The sequence below is a fragment of the Cucurbita moschata genome, unplaced genomic scaffold (genome assembly GCF_002738365.1).
Source record: "Cucurbita moschata cultivar Rifu unplaced genomic scaffold, Cmos_1.0 Cmo_Scf00020, whole genome shotgun sequence".
NCBI classification, from domain to species: domain Eukaryota; kingdom Viridiplantae; phylum Streptophyta; class Magnoliopsida; order Cucurbitales; family Cucurbitaceae; genus Cucurbita; species Cucurbita moschata.
Window position 1 is genome coordinate 2,881,735 of NW_019268536.1, and position 12,048 is coordinate 2,893,782.

Consider the following 12,048-nt stretch of genomic DNA (forward strand, 5'->3'; position numbering starts at 1 on the left):
AATGACGGTGATGGGTAACGGCGAGTGGACCCCACGTGGGGGACCTGCGGCTAGGAGAGTGTCGGGAGGTAGAGATGTATTAATTTTATTTTTTTTTATTTGTTATAAATGATGACTTGGGAATGTGGTTGAGTTCACGTTTTCGCATTAATGAGAAGGCTGGATGTGTTGGAGAAAGTGCCACTAGTTTTGGCTTTATTTACGATTTTGGGTTTTCAAATTTTTTTAAATTATTTTTTTCCTTTTTTTTCCTTTCAAATTAGATGATTCTATTCACCTTTCTTTTATTTATTTTTATTAACTCAAATAAAAATTTTAAAAAATAAAGTTAATGGGTCCCACAAAGAGAAATTGTGAATGTTAGTTTTGTAATTATAATGAAATTGGAGGGCCTTATAAGAAATTAAGAAACTAAAGGTTCATTGGGCAAAAATTGCAGAGGAAACTGGTTTGAATTGCAGGCTGATGAAGAACAGAGACATGGTTGCATTTGTACAGTGCGAGCTAATCTTTGTATCTATTCGACCAATTCCCAGGCTTTTGTTTCCCTCTAAGTTTTACTTTTTGAATTAAAAAGGTCTGACTTTTCTTTTAACACGGCCAATCGGAATAACCTATTAACGATGGTTAGGTTAATTTAGAGAATGATCATGGATTTATGAGTAACAAATAATTCTCCAGTGATACGAGAGCTTAGGTTTAAAGTAGACAATATCGTACCAATGGGTAAATTCATGATTCTTAACCTAATCCATTAACAAAATTTTTTTTTTTCGACCAATTTAAGCAAAGTTCCATTTGTTTAAGCCATTAAGGTAAGTTTTACCTATGAAATTTATTGGAAATTGAACAAAAAGTTGGAATCATATGAGAGATTAGCCTAAAATGTGATAAAAGTTCGTGAAAAGTTATGATTGTGAAACTGATTTTCAAGGGGTTGTTTTGAAATCTCTCTCTTAGACAGACACACACATACCCCACAAAGCTGATTGATTGTTCTTTTCACTCAAGGGTTTCTCTCTCTTCTCTCTCTCTCTGAAAAGCTTTTGAACAAAACAAGAGAGAAGAAGAGGGGAAAAAGATCACACAATTTTATGTTTTGGGTTTTCATTACTCTGTTTTTCTTTTCCCTTTTACAAAGTTCAATCTATCCTCTCTTTTCGGACCCATTTTGGCTTGTTTCTGTGACTCTGCTGGCTTGACGTGAAAGAAGAAGGAGACCCATCAAAGGGAAGAGGGTGAAAAAGCAAGCCCTCGCTAAGATTTGGATAACAACTTGTTTCTGGGTTTTGTTTTTTAACTGTTGTGAGCAGCTTTTTTGCTCTGTTTTGATTGAAGATTTGGTGGATTTGGGCGGTGAGTTCTAAGTTTTACCGTGTGTATTTTGATGAATCAATGTTCTATTTGGTTTCTCGCTTGATTTTGTTTTCCCTTTATCAGATTTGATGAAGCTTTATTTGAGCTGATTGAGTTTATTTTTCAGCTGAGTTCTGTGTGAAGGGATTAACAAGAGCTAGCTGGCTTCTGTCGTGTCACTGCCTTTGTTCCTGTTTTGGTTGGACATTAGAAATGAAACATATTGTTGTCTGAAGTATCTTTGTTTTACTGAATTCCCTCAAATCCATGTTGAATGACACCCATTTTTGGTGATTTGAAAGCTCAGTGGAGGTTCTTAGTTCAAAATGAATTGAGAAATCATCTCTGCATGTGGGTTTGCTTTCCTTTTTGTGAATTTTGTATACTGATTAAGATGAAATGAAAAGGGTCTTGTTATTGTAACTTGAATCCAACATTGTGGGATGACAGTTCGATAATGCACATGTTTTTCTGGGTTTGGTCCTCATTCATGTCTTTGAGCAGCAGTGGCAATATCTGCTTCTAGGAGTGTGAGAATTGACTTTGTAAGAGTGAAAATTTTCGACGAAACGACGCGGTAATGAGTCGAGAATCGAAGCGGGGAAAGCAGGACAAAGGTTCTGATGATGCTCAGAAAGTGATTGTTGCAGTGAAGGCTTCCAAAGAAATTCCTAAAACTGCACTTGTTTGGGCGTTGACTCATGTTGTTCAAATTGGTGATTGCATAACTTTGCTGGTTGTTGTTCCTTCTCAAAGCTCTGGTATATTTCTCCCTTTCCTTTCCCTCATTTTGATATTGGTTAATCATTTGTTCATCTTCCAAATGTTGTCTGGAAACATGTTTGGGAACCGATAACAGCTTAGACTGCTATTTATCGTATAGTGTGAGATCCCACGTCGGTTGGAGAGGAGCACGAAACACCCTTTATAAGGGCGTGGAAACCTTTCCCTAGCAAACGCATTTTAAAGCCTTGAGGGGAAGTCCAAAGAGGACAATATGTGCTAGCGGTGGGTTTGGGCCGTTACATTATCACAGTGTGAGATCCACGTCGGTTGGGGAGGAGAACGAAACACCCTTTATAAGCGTGTGGAAACCTCTTCTAGTAGACGCATTTTAAAAATCTTGAGGGGAAACCTGAAAGAGAAAGTCCAAAGAGGACAATATCTGCTAGCGGTGGGCTTGAGTTGTTACACATAGTTTTCAATCATTTGTTCATCATGTCCTTCAGGTAGAAAATTCTGGGGTTTTCCGAGATTCGCTGGGGATTGTGCGAGTGGTCACAAGAAAGCTCACTCTGGAACGAGCTCGGAGCTGAAATGTGATATCACTGATTCATGTTCACAGATGATCCTTCAGCTTCATGATGTTTATGATCCAAATAAGGTTAAAGCCTTCTTGGCTGTTTGAAGAGTAGAACTGAAATTAGATGACATGTTTCTTGAAATGGAACCTTGTCTTTTGCAGATCAATGTGAAAATTAAGATTGTTTCGGCGTCGCCTACCGGGGCCGTGGCCGCTGAGGCCAAGAGAGCTCAAGCTAGCTGGGTTGTATTAGACAAGTAAGTCTCTCTTCTGCTCACTTCTCAGTTCTTCCTATGATGTTTATATAATTATTTCTAATTGTTTCAGACATCTCAAACATGAGGAGAAATGTTGCATGGAAGAGTTACAATGCAACATTGTCGTAATGAAGCGATCGCAGCCGAAAGTTCTTCGTTTGAACTTGGTTGGTTCTCCAAAGAAGGAACCAGACATGCCTTCTCCATTACCTTATTATATAGACGACGGGTCCGAAAGCAATCGAAAAGAAAACGATCCTCTCGATTTCATTCGAGGACCAGTTGTGACTCCCAATAGCAGTCCAGAGTTAGACACGCCTTTTACTGCTACCGAAGCTGGAACATCATCAGTGTCGAGCTCAGATCCTGGAACTTCTCCATTTTTCGTCTCGGAAATGAACGGAGACACGAAGAAAGAGGAGTTGTTTGTTATCAAGGAAAATAAAGAACTTGATGCTGCTAGTTCAGACTCAGATATTGAGAATTTATCTGTTTCTTCGAGGAGTTTAAGGTTCCAACCATGGATGTCAGAACTTCTAAGTTCTCATCTTCAATCCTCTCAACACATTGGAAGGCCACAAAGATGTGATGATAGGAATCAAATGTCGACAAGAAAATCTTCAAAACTCGACAGAGAATCTAGCATTGGAATGTCGAGCCATATAAGCGACAATGATTTCCATGGCGATGTACGAGATGCAGTGTCATTATCCAGGAACACGCCGCCCGGCCCTCCTCCCTTATGCTCAATATGCCAACACAAGGCACCAGTTTTCGGAAAGCCTCCGAGGTGGTTCAGCTATGCCGAGCTCGAGCTCGCTACAGGTGGATTTTCACAAGCCAACTTTTTGGCAGAAGGAGGATATGGATCTGTTCACCGAGGTGTCCTCCCGGACGGACAGGTGGTTGCTGTCAAGCAGCACAAACTGGCTAGTTCTCAAGGAGACCATGAATTTTGTTCCGAAGTCGAAGTTCTTAGCTGTGCACAGCATCGAAACGTCGTTTTGTTGATCGGATTTTGTATAGAGGAGAAAAGAAGGTTGTTGGTTTATGAATACATCTGCAATGGCTCATTGGATTCTCATTTATATGGTAACCTTTTGGCTTTAACAGTTCATATATGATTTTAGATGTGAATCAGTGATCTACTACTAATAAACTGGAGTGACCATGTTTATTATTGTTTCAGGACGACAGCAAGAGCCGTTAGAATGGTCTGCTCGACAAAAAGTTGCCGTGGGAGCTGCAAGGGGGCTACGATATCTCCATGAAGAATGTCGAGTCGGTTGCATTGTTCATCGGGATATGCGGCCGAACAACATTCTTATCACCCATGATTTCGAACCATTAGTAAGAAAATCTTCCATCTTGGAAAGCAATTATGAATTACTTCTCATAGTTGTACTCCATCACACACTGCATCACAGATTACAGAACAGACAGTACTCTATGATAATTTGTGTTCTTATAGTCCTTGGGGTGCTAGAATTAATCAACGTTCATGTGAGATCCCACGTCGGTTAGAGAGGGGAACGAAGCATTCTTTATAAGGATGTGAAAATTTCTCTCTAGTAGACGCGTTTTAAAATCTTGATGGGAAACTCGAAGAGGATAATATTTGCTAGCTGTGAGATTAGGCTGATACAAATGGTATCAGGCCAGATACCATGTAATGTCCTAGCGAGGACGTTGAGCCATGGAGGGGGGTGGATTGTGAGATCCCACATCGGTTGGAGACGAGAACAGAGTATTCTTTATAAGGGTATGAAAATATGTCCCAAGTAGATGCGTTTTAAAACCTTGAGGGGAAGCCTGGAAGGGAAAGCCCAAAGAGGGCAATATCTGCTAGTGGTGGGCTTGGGCTGTTACAAATGGTATTAGAGTCAGACACTAGGTGGTGTCCCAGTGAGGATGCTGAGTCTCGAAGGGGGTGGACATCAAGCAGTGTTCCAGTGAGGATGCCGGGCCCCAAAGGGGAGTGGATTGTGAGATCCCACATCGATTGGAGAGGGGAATTTGTGCCAACGAGGACGTTGGGCCCCAAAGGGGGTAGATTGTGAGATCTCATATCAGTTGGAGAGGGGAACAAAACATTCTGTAAAAAGGTGTGGAAACCTTTCCAAACATTTTTGCTTGGACAATGTCTAAGTTTCATTCTTTCTCTACAAGGTTGGAGATTTTGGTCTTGCAAGATGGCAGCCCGACGGTGATACCGGTGTCGAGACGAGAGTTATTGGAACGTTTGGGTAGGCATCCAACCACATCTTGTACCTTGTACCTTGTACCTTTTCTCGATCACACCTCGTTCACATATCGTATCTTATTTTCTATGGTGTAGGTATTTGGCTCCAGAGTACGCTCAAAGCGGTCAAATCACCGAAAAAGCTGATGTTTATTCCTTCGGCGTGGTACTGGTGGAGCTAATTACCGGAAGAAAAGCGGTTGACCTTAACCGACCAAAAGGTCAACAGTGTCTCACTGAATGGGTATGGAAATTGAGTGAACATATAGTTAGCAACCTTGAAAAGAAACCATTACCAACTACTCATACTTTGTTCTTCCAAATCAGGCACGCCCCCTGTTGGATGAGTTCCTCATTGATGAACTGATTGATCCAAGGTTGGGAAATAGCTTTGCCGAAAACGAAGTGTACTGTATGCTGCACGCTGCATCGTTATGCATCCGAAGAGATCCGAACGCGAGGCCTCGTATGTCACAGGTAAGACATCAAGTCAAACCATCTATTAGCATTGATGATGGACTTTTTCAAACTTGACACCGTTCGTTTCCATTTGGATCTGTTAAGGTTTTACGGATTCTAGAGGGCGATCTCATCATGGATGCTAATTACTTGTCGACACCCGGTTACGACGTGGGTAATCGTAGCGGTCGGATGTGGACTGAGCAGCAGCAGCAAAACTACAGTGGCTCGTTATCGGACGAGACGCTCGAGAGGTTCAATGAAAAGGTGTGTCTTGAGAGCTTAAGATCAGGTGGTTACTGGGAGAGGGACAAGACAAGGAGGAGTTCAAGTGGCAGTAATTTGTAAAGTGGCTCAGCATATTCTTAGAACACACTACAATACACCCTTTTGTCTGAATTTTTTTGGGTAATTCTTTTTGCTCATTGAAAGCTTTTGTTTGTGTATAGTAGTAGTTGTAGTAGTAAGTTTTGTAGGAAAATAGTGTAGCAGCTAAGCCTGTAAATCAAGGAAGCTGTTCTTTGGACATAGAACTCTCCCATTTCGCTCGATCTCGACTGACAACTCCTAGCGATAAAAACTTTGAATCAATTAGATTGCATTCTCGTGCTTGTTCGGTTGTGGTCGATTTTGTACTGAATGTACGCTTTCAAACTTGAGATGGGTTTTTACTTGGTAAGTTTTGAATGTTGAAGTCGGAAGAGTTGAGTGAGAAGATAATGAGACCCTTAGATAAACTTGTAAGATTATATGATAATAGTGAGTATATGTTGCTTAAGTTGGTGTATACGATACAGTACAATAATGTCGTTTATGTCAAGTTTGTATCGAAAATTACATATCAAGGCATACATTTCATGTGAGAGATGAACGAGCGCTAGCGAGAATGTTGGACCTTAAAAATAGGTGGATTGTGAGATCCCTTATAACATTCTTTATAAGAGTGTGTAAGCTTCCTCTAGTATAGACTGTTTTAAAAATCTTGAGGAGAAACTCAAAAGGGAAAGCCCAGAGAGAACAATATCTACTAGTGTTGGACTTGGGTTGTTACAAATGGTATCATATTTAGACACCGAGCGGTGTGCCAGCGAGGATGTTGAACTTCGAAGGAGGTGGACACTAAGTGGTGTGCAAACGAGGACTCTAAATGGACCCCAAAAAGGGAGTGGATTGTAAGATCCCACATCAAGCAGTGTGCCAGCGATGATGTTGAGCCCCGCAGGGTGGATATTGAGCGGTGTGCCAGTGAACACTCCGAAAGAGAGGTGAATTGTGAGATCCCACATCGATTGAAGATGAGAATGAATGCCCCTAATTTAGGATTTTATTTATTTTTCATATAATCAAATTTCAATAAAATCCTAAAAAGCATATTTCTGTAAAGTTGAGAGATAAAATATTTGGTTAAACAATAAAAAAAATTTAAATCAATTGAAACTCATAAGAATTAAGATACATCGATTGAAACAAAATTGTTGTAAAAAAAAAAAAAAATTGAATTATTAAAAATATGAAAACAAATGTTAAACACAAATTTGTTGCATCACAAGAATGATAAATTAAGAATTCGAAAGCAATAATCGAATTGCACAATTTCATCAATTTTTCAATCTTCAAAAACAGAGATCACCATAAGGAATCAGAAGAAAAATAAGATCCAATAACCTTCACAATTAACAAGACTAATCGATTCCGATTACGGTCCAGGCGCCATCAATCCAGTAGCTTCTTCATCCAAGTAGAGATTCTCGGTCTTCCTCACGGCGGCGTGCGCCAAAACGACGACGGCGCCGATGATCAGAGCGATGAGAATATTGAGTGAGGCGTTGGTCAAGAACAAGAATCCGATGGTGAGAACAGACAGGACGAGGAGAATGATCCAATCTTGGAGAACACGGCCGGCGATAACGAGAGGCTGATCGCGGAGGAAGTAGAGGAAGAGCCAGAGGGACATCATGAGCACGAAGACGATGAGGGAAATCGGATGCCAGAGGAGGGCGAGGAAGAGGATGATTAGGATGACGATGGCGTAGTTCATACGGAAGTAAGCGAGGTTGATTTTGATGCGAGCGAGAGTGTCGTGGAGGTTGGAAGGGAGAGTGAAGGAGCGGTAATCGGCCATGAGACGCCATGGACGGCGGTGGCCGAGCCCGTCTTTGAAGCGCTGTTTGGCGCGGGAGATGTACTCGAGGTTGGCGGCGGTGGCTGTGGCAGCGCCGTAGGAGGTTGGAATCGTGCCGTAGTCGGTCATTTTCGTCGTCGGTGCCGGAGCTGGGAGGTGGTTTGACTGTTTTGGGGGAATCGGGGATTGAATGAAGAAAATGTTTGGGAGATTTAACTATGAGACTTTGACGGCCAATAAATTGCTCCAAAAAATTGAAATAAATATTAAATTATACCAAATAAAAAATATCTAAAATTGATTCACTTAAATATGTTTTATTTGAAATAATGTGTCGGGTTAGCTCCTAAATTTTTTTGTATGATGCATGTGAGTGAAGATAAAATATATTAAAAAGACTCTCGTCCCTCTAGAAGTGAAAAGCAAATAATGTGACCATGTCAAGGACAAACAAGCATCAAATGCAAATTCTAGTTTAATTCAAATTTTGGGTATCGGGCAAAAAAAAAATATAAATAAGTTGAGTCGAATCAATTCTCGATATTTATTTATATTTTAAGTACCTAATTAAATTAGGTAATTCGATGATATTAAAGAATATAATCTAAAAACGAATGGCTTTAAAAAGTTGGCGTGAACAGCTTACGTGGCAGTGAGACGTGGCTTAAGGAATAAGGAATGGCTTTAAAAATGTCAAAGAAACTTATCGTATGTTTCGCCCTAAAATATTGGAATTTTCTTTTCAGAAATTTCCTAATATAATTATTGTTATTTTATTTAATAACAAATATTGATTTTTAATTTCCGTGGGAATTGGCTTCGGCAACGTGGCTGTTATTAATTAATATCAAAACGATATTAAATTATTAATTAGGAAAAATAAATAATAACAACAATTATTATTATTATTTGAATTTTACTTTAATAAATAAATGTTATGAGAAACAAATTTTAATTTTATATTTAATAGGGACCATTAATACGTCAACCACTTGACTACAGATGAGAAGGAGCCACGTGGATGGAAGAGAGCTGGCCGAAAGTGCCATTTGTACAGAAATAATTAGTTGGCACTTTTCTAAAAATGTCGACATGTCGGCAAATATATTTTTTTTTAAAAAATTTCGTTTTCGGGTGAGGAGGAGACATTTATGGGCTACCGGGTCGGAAGCAACCCAGAACTCCAGCCCAGGCATCCAATCAATTAAGCCCAAGCCCAAGCCCCAGCAAGTGTTACCAGCCCATGCGTGCAGCCACCACCAGCAAATCAGCCCAACAACCCGCAAGGCACGGTCCATGAAATTATTTGATGCATGTAATATATTCTCTATGGATTAAAATTACATGTTGAATTATTGTAAAATATATATATATATATATATTATACGAGACGTTATGAATATAAAAATGCATATGTTATACGAGATACCATAAGCTAGCATATGATTATAAAGTATTACAGAACGACTATGATGATGAATGCACATTTCCAATAAGGATGAAGTCATAAAATGCACGAAAATGTTATGTGCATCATATCACTGAACTGGTGAATATTATATGCTCATATAGTCATGAACTACTTCTTTAATTATGTATTGTATGGATGCATATACTCACAATATTATAATGTGGGGATGATTAAGGGTTTGTTAGCTTATTCTTAATTGTGAACCATCACGATGTGGTCCACATTGTCATCTGGCAATGAATTGATCGATGAGCCACAAAGGGCTTGATCATGATTAACGATGAGCTTTAAGAAGAAATGATGAACTTCAATGAGCTAAAGAAACAATGAGCCTCAAAGAGATTAGATTAAGATATATGGTCGCATCGAATAGTAAAAGCTAATTATTTAAAGACCTCGAGTAACCCTAATAAGATAGATGAGCTCCAAGAAGTTGTAAGGTCGAGAACGATGAATGTATTAGGCTCCAAGAAGCTAGGTTAGGGAGTATGTTGAGCTCCAAGGGGCTAAACTAAGAAAGAACAAATGGAGCTTCCAGTCGCTAGATTGTAAGCCTCGACTGAACTAGTAGAGTCTAGTGGCTAGGTTTTTGAGAACCTAAGATCTGAAAATATGGTGTTTAGATATGAAATAAGACTTACGAAAGACTGCTTACTGAGTATTTTTATAATCTTTCATGCGTTCTTCTTGTTATTATCGAACGTCCCTACTAAACAATAAGGCATAAAAATGAAAGGGAAGGAAAAGATGAGCATCCTATGGAGCATGGGATTTGTAGGACAATAGAGAGACATTTTTTCCACGGCGACAAGTAAGAACATTAAAAGTGGGCATACCCACACGTTTGCATGTTGACCAAGAAAATGTCGTTTCTTTTGTCTGTGTGTCCCAATTATTTGTCTGTTGGAAAGGGATCAAAATGGTCAAGTTTTGTGCTAACTTGTTGCTGTCTTCTGTGGGTCTCAACAACGTTCATCCTCTCTCTTCTTTACCCAAATTGCCATTCTCTTCTTCATTCTCACTGTTGGGAAGTTTATAATGTTGTCTTCCTCAGCCACCCACCTGGTTAATCAAATTACATCAACATTAATGTTCAATTACTCATAACTATATATTGTTTGAATGTTATGTGTTAGCTCAAAAACTTTAGATTTATGTGTTGAATTCAAGGATTCAGAGAATAAATGTGTTATGGAAATGATAAAAGCGTCCTTTTTTTTTCAAATCTTAGGTAAAATTTCTCCAACGTGAACATGAACATAACTTAGCATGTATCATCGACCTTGATGTTGATTAAAATTTGTAGGATAAAACCCTATGTAATGGCTCAAGTTCATCACTAGCCGAAGTTGTACTCTCTAGCCTTTCTCGTTCGAGCTTCCGAGCAAGGCTTTTAAAACGTGTATGCTAGGTAGAAGTTTCCACATCTAATCTATAAGGCTTTTAACACTGTGGCTCTCTCTCTCTGAGTTCATAATAGAGTTCATAATAGAGATGGAAGAAATGGAGGTGTCTCCCATTGCACGTGTGTGTGTAGAGAGACAGAAAAAAAGGACAGCAGAGATGAGAAGGATTCATCAAAGATTCACATCCGACCAATTTAATTGGTACATTTTGGATTTTCCAATCAATCACTCAAATTTGGTTCATTTGTTTGTTTGGATTTTTGCATTCAATTCATTCACCCAATCCTGACCCACAATCATTCTCCCCTTAAAAAACCCATCAAAAAGTTTCTATCTTTCTCTCATGAATCATTGTCTTTTTGGTCAATTGGCACCTTACTTACAGACATCGTGTTCATTACTTCTGACCCACTTTGGAAATTTTGCTCAAAACCCTAATGATTTTGCTTAAAGCCCTGATTTTAGTGAATACACATGCCTGATTTGATTTGAAAGCATGCATGAATGGATATCATTTGTATGGCAAAAAAAAAAAAAAAAAAAAAAAAAGTTATTTCATGGGATGTTTTAGCCCTAATACTGTAACTGTTTTGACCCGTTACGTATCATCATCAGTTTTACGATTTTAAAACACGACTGTTAGGGAGAGGTTTCCACACCTTTATAAAAAATGCTTCGTTCCCTATCCAACCCATGTAGGATCTCACAATCCACCCTTTTTGGGGCCCAACCTCCTCGCTGGCACATTGTTCGGTGTCTGGATCTGATACCATTTCTAATAGCCTAACCCCATCGCTAACAGATATTGTCCGCTTTAGCTTGTTACGTATCGCCGTCAACCTCACGGTTTTAAAACACGTTTGTTAGGGAGAGATTTCCACACTCTTATAAAAAATATTTCGTTCCCCTCTCTAACCAACGTGGGATCTCACAATCCATCCTCCTTGAGGGCCCAGCCTCCTTGCTGGCACACTGCCCAGTGTCTAGCTCTGATACCATTTGTAATATCACCACTAACAGATAGTTTTAAGACATATTTGTTATGAAGAGGTTTCCACATCATTATAAAGAATGTTTCGTTCTCCTCTCCAACCAATGTAAGATCTCACAAACATCCTCACAAGAGATATATATGATTCAAATCAAAACCCAAGCAACAATTTTTCGACGATAGAATGACTGAAAATGCATACGAATATGTTACCTGAATTCAGTGACAAAGTGATGCAAGAAAATGGAAGTTTCTAGTCTGGCTAACTCAAGTCCAGGGCACAACCTTTGTCCTCCACCAAAAGGAGTGAAATTCAAGCTGGTTGAGTCTTTATCCTAACAACCCACAATTTCAATTTTGCCATTAACCATTGAAAAACACACACAAAAAAAAAAAAAAAAAAAAAAAAAAAAAAAAAAAAAAAAAAAAAAAAAAAAAACC

At 39.1% G+C, this 12,048-nt stretch overlaps 3 protein-coding genes across 5 annotated transcripts in view; 1 reads left to right on the forward strand and 2 right to left on the reverse strand.

Moving 5' to 3' along the window:
• The first annotated feature begins 852 nt into the window (after window positions 1–852).
• Window positions 853–6,296, forward strand: LOC111458061 (inactive protein kinase SELMODRAFT_444075). 3 transcript variants are annotated; one of them, XM_023100562.1, is made up of 11 exons: window positions 853–1,356; window positions 1,484–1,707; window positions 1,807–2,117; window positions 2,586–2,740; window positions 2,822–2,916; window positions 2,987–4,008; window positions 4,106–4,266; window positions 5,086–5,162; window positions 5,255–5,402; window positions 5,486–5,635; window positions 5,723–6,296. In XM_023100562.1, the coding sequence occupies exons 3-11, from the start codon at window positions 1,937–1,939 to the stop codon at window positions 5,963–5,965; spliced, it is 2,232 nt and encodes a 743-aa protein (XP_022956330.1). In that variant the 5' UTR covers window positions 853–1,356; window positions 1,484–1,707; window positions 1,807–1,936; the 3' UTR covers window positions 5,966–6,296. The 3 variants fall into 3 exon arrangements, with proteins under 3 accessions (XP_022956330.1, XP_022956328.1, XP_022956329.1); XM_023100560.1 differs by having other exon boundaries at window positions 1,484–2,117; XM_023100561.1 differs by lacking the exon at window positions 853–1,356 and having other exon boundaries at window positions 1,466–2,117.
• An 859-nt stretch (window positions 6,297–7,155) lies between these two features.
• LOC111458066 (PRA1 family protein F3-like) lies at window positions 7,156–7,974 on the reverse strand. Its single transcript, XM_023100568.1, has one exon. It carries the CDS (start codon window positions 7,866–7,868, stop codon window positions 7,314–7,316), a length of 555 nt encoding a protein of 184 aa, XP_022956336.1. The 5' UTR covers window positions 7,869–7,974; the 3' UTR covers window positions 7,156–7,313.
• A 1,951-nt stretch (window positions 7,975–9,925) lies between these two features.
• Window positions 9,926–12,048, reverse strand: part of LOC111458064 (3-epi-6-deoxocathasterone 23-monooxygenase) — a 5,707-nt gene continuing 3,584 nt past the window's right edge. Inside the window, exons 7-8 of the mRNA XM_023100565.1 lie at window positions 11,821–11,942; window positions 9,926–10,272 (exon numbers count right to left, since the gene is read on the reverse strand). Coding sequence (XP_022956333.1) covers window positions 10,173–10,272; window positions 11,821–11,942 — 222 coding nt within the window. The 3' untranslated portion in view covers window positions 9,926–10,172. The remainder of the gene's footprint in view (window positions 10,273–11,820; window positions 11,943–12,048) is intronic.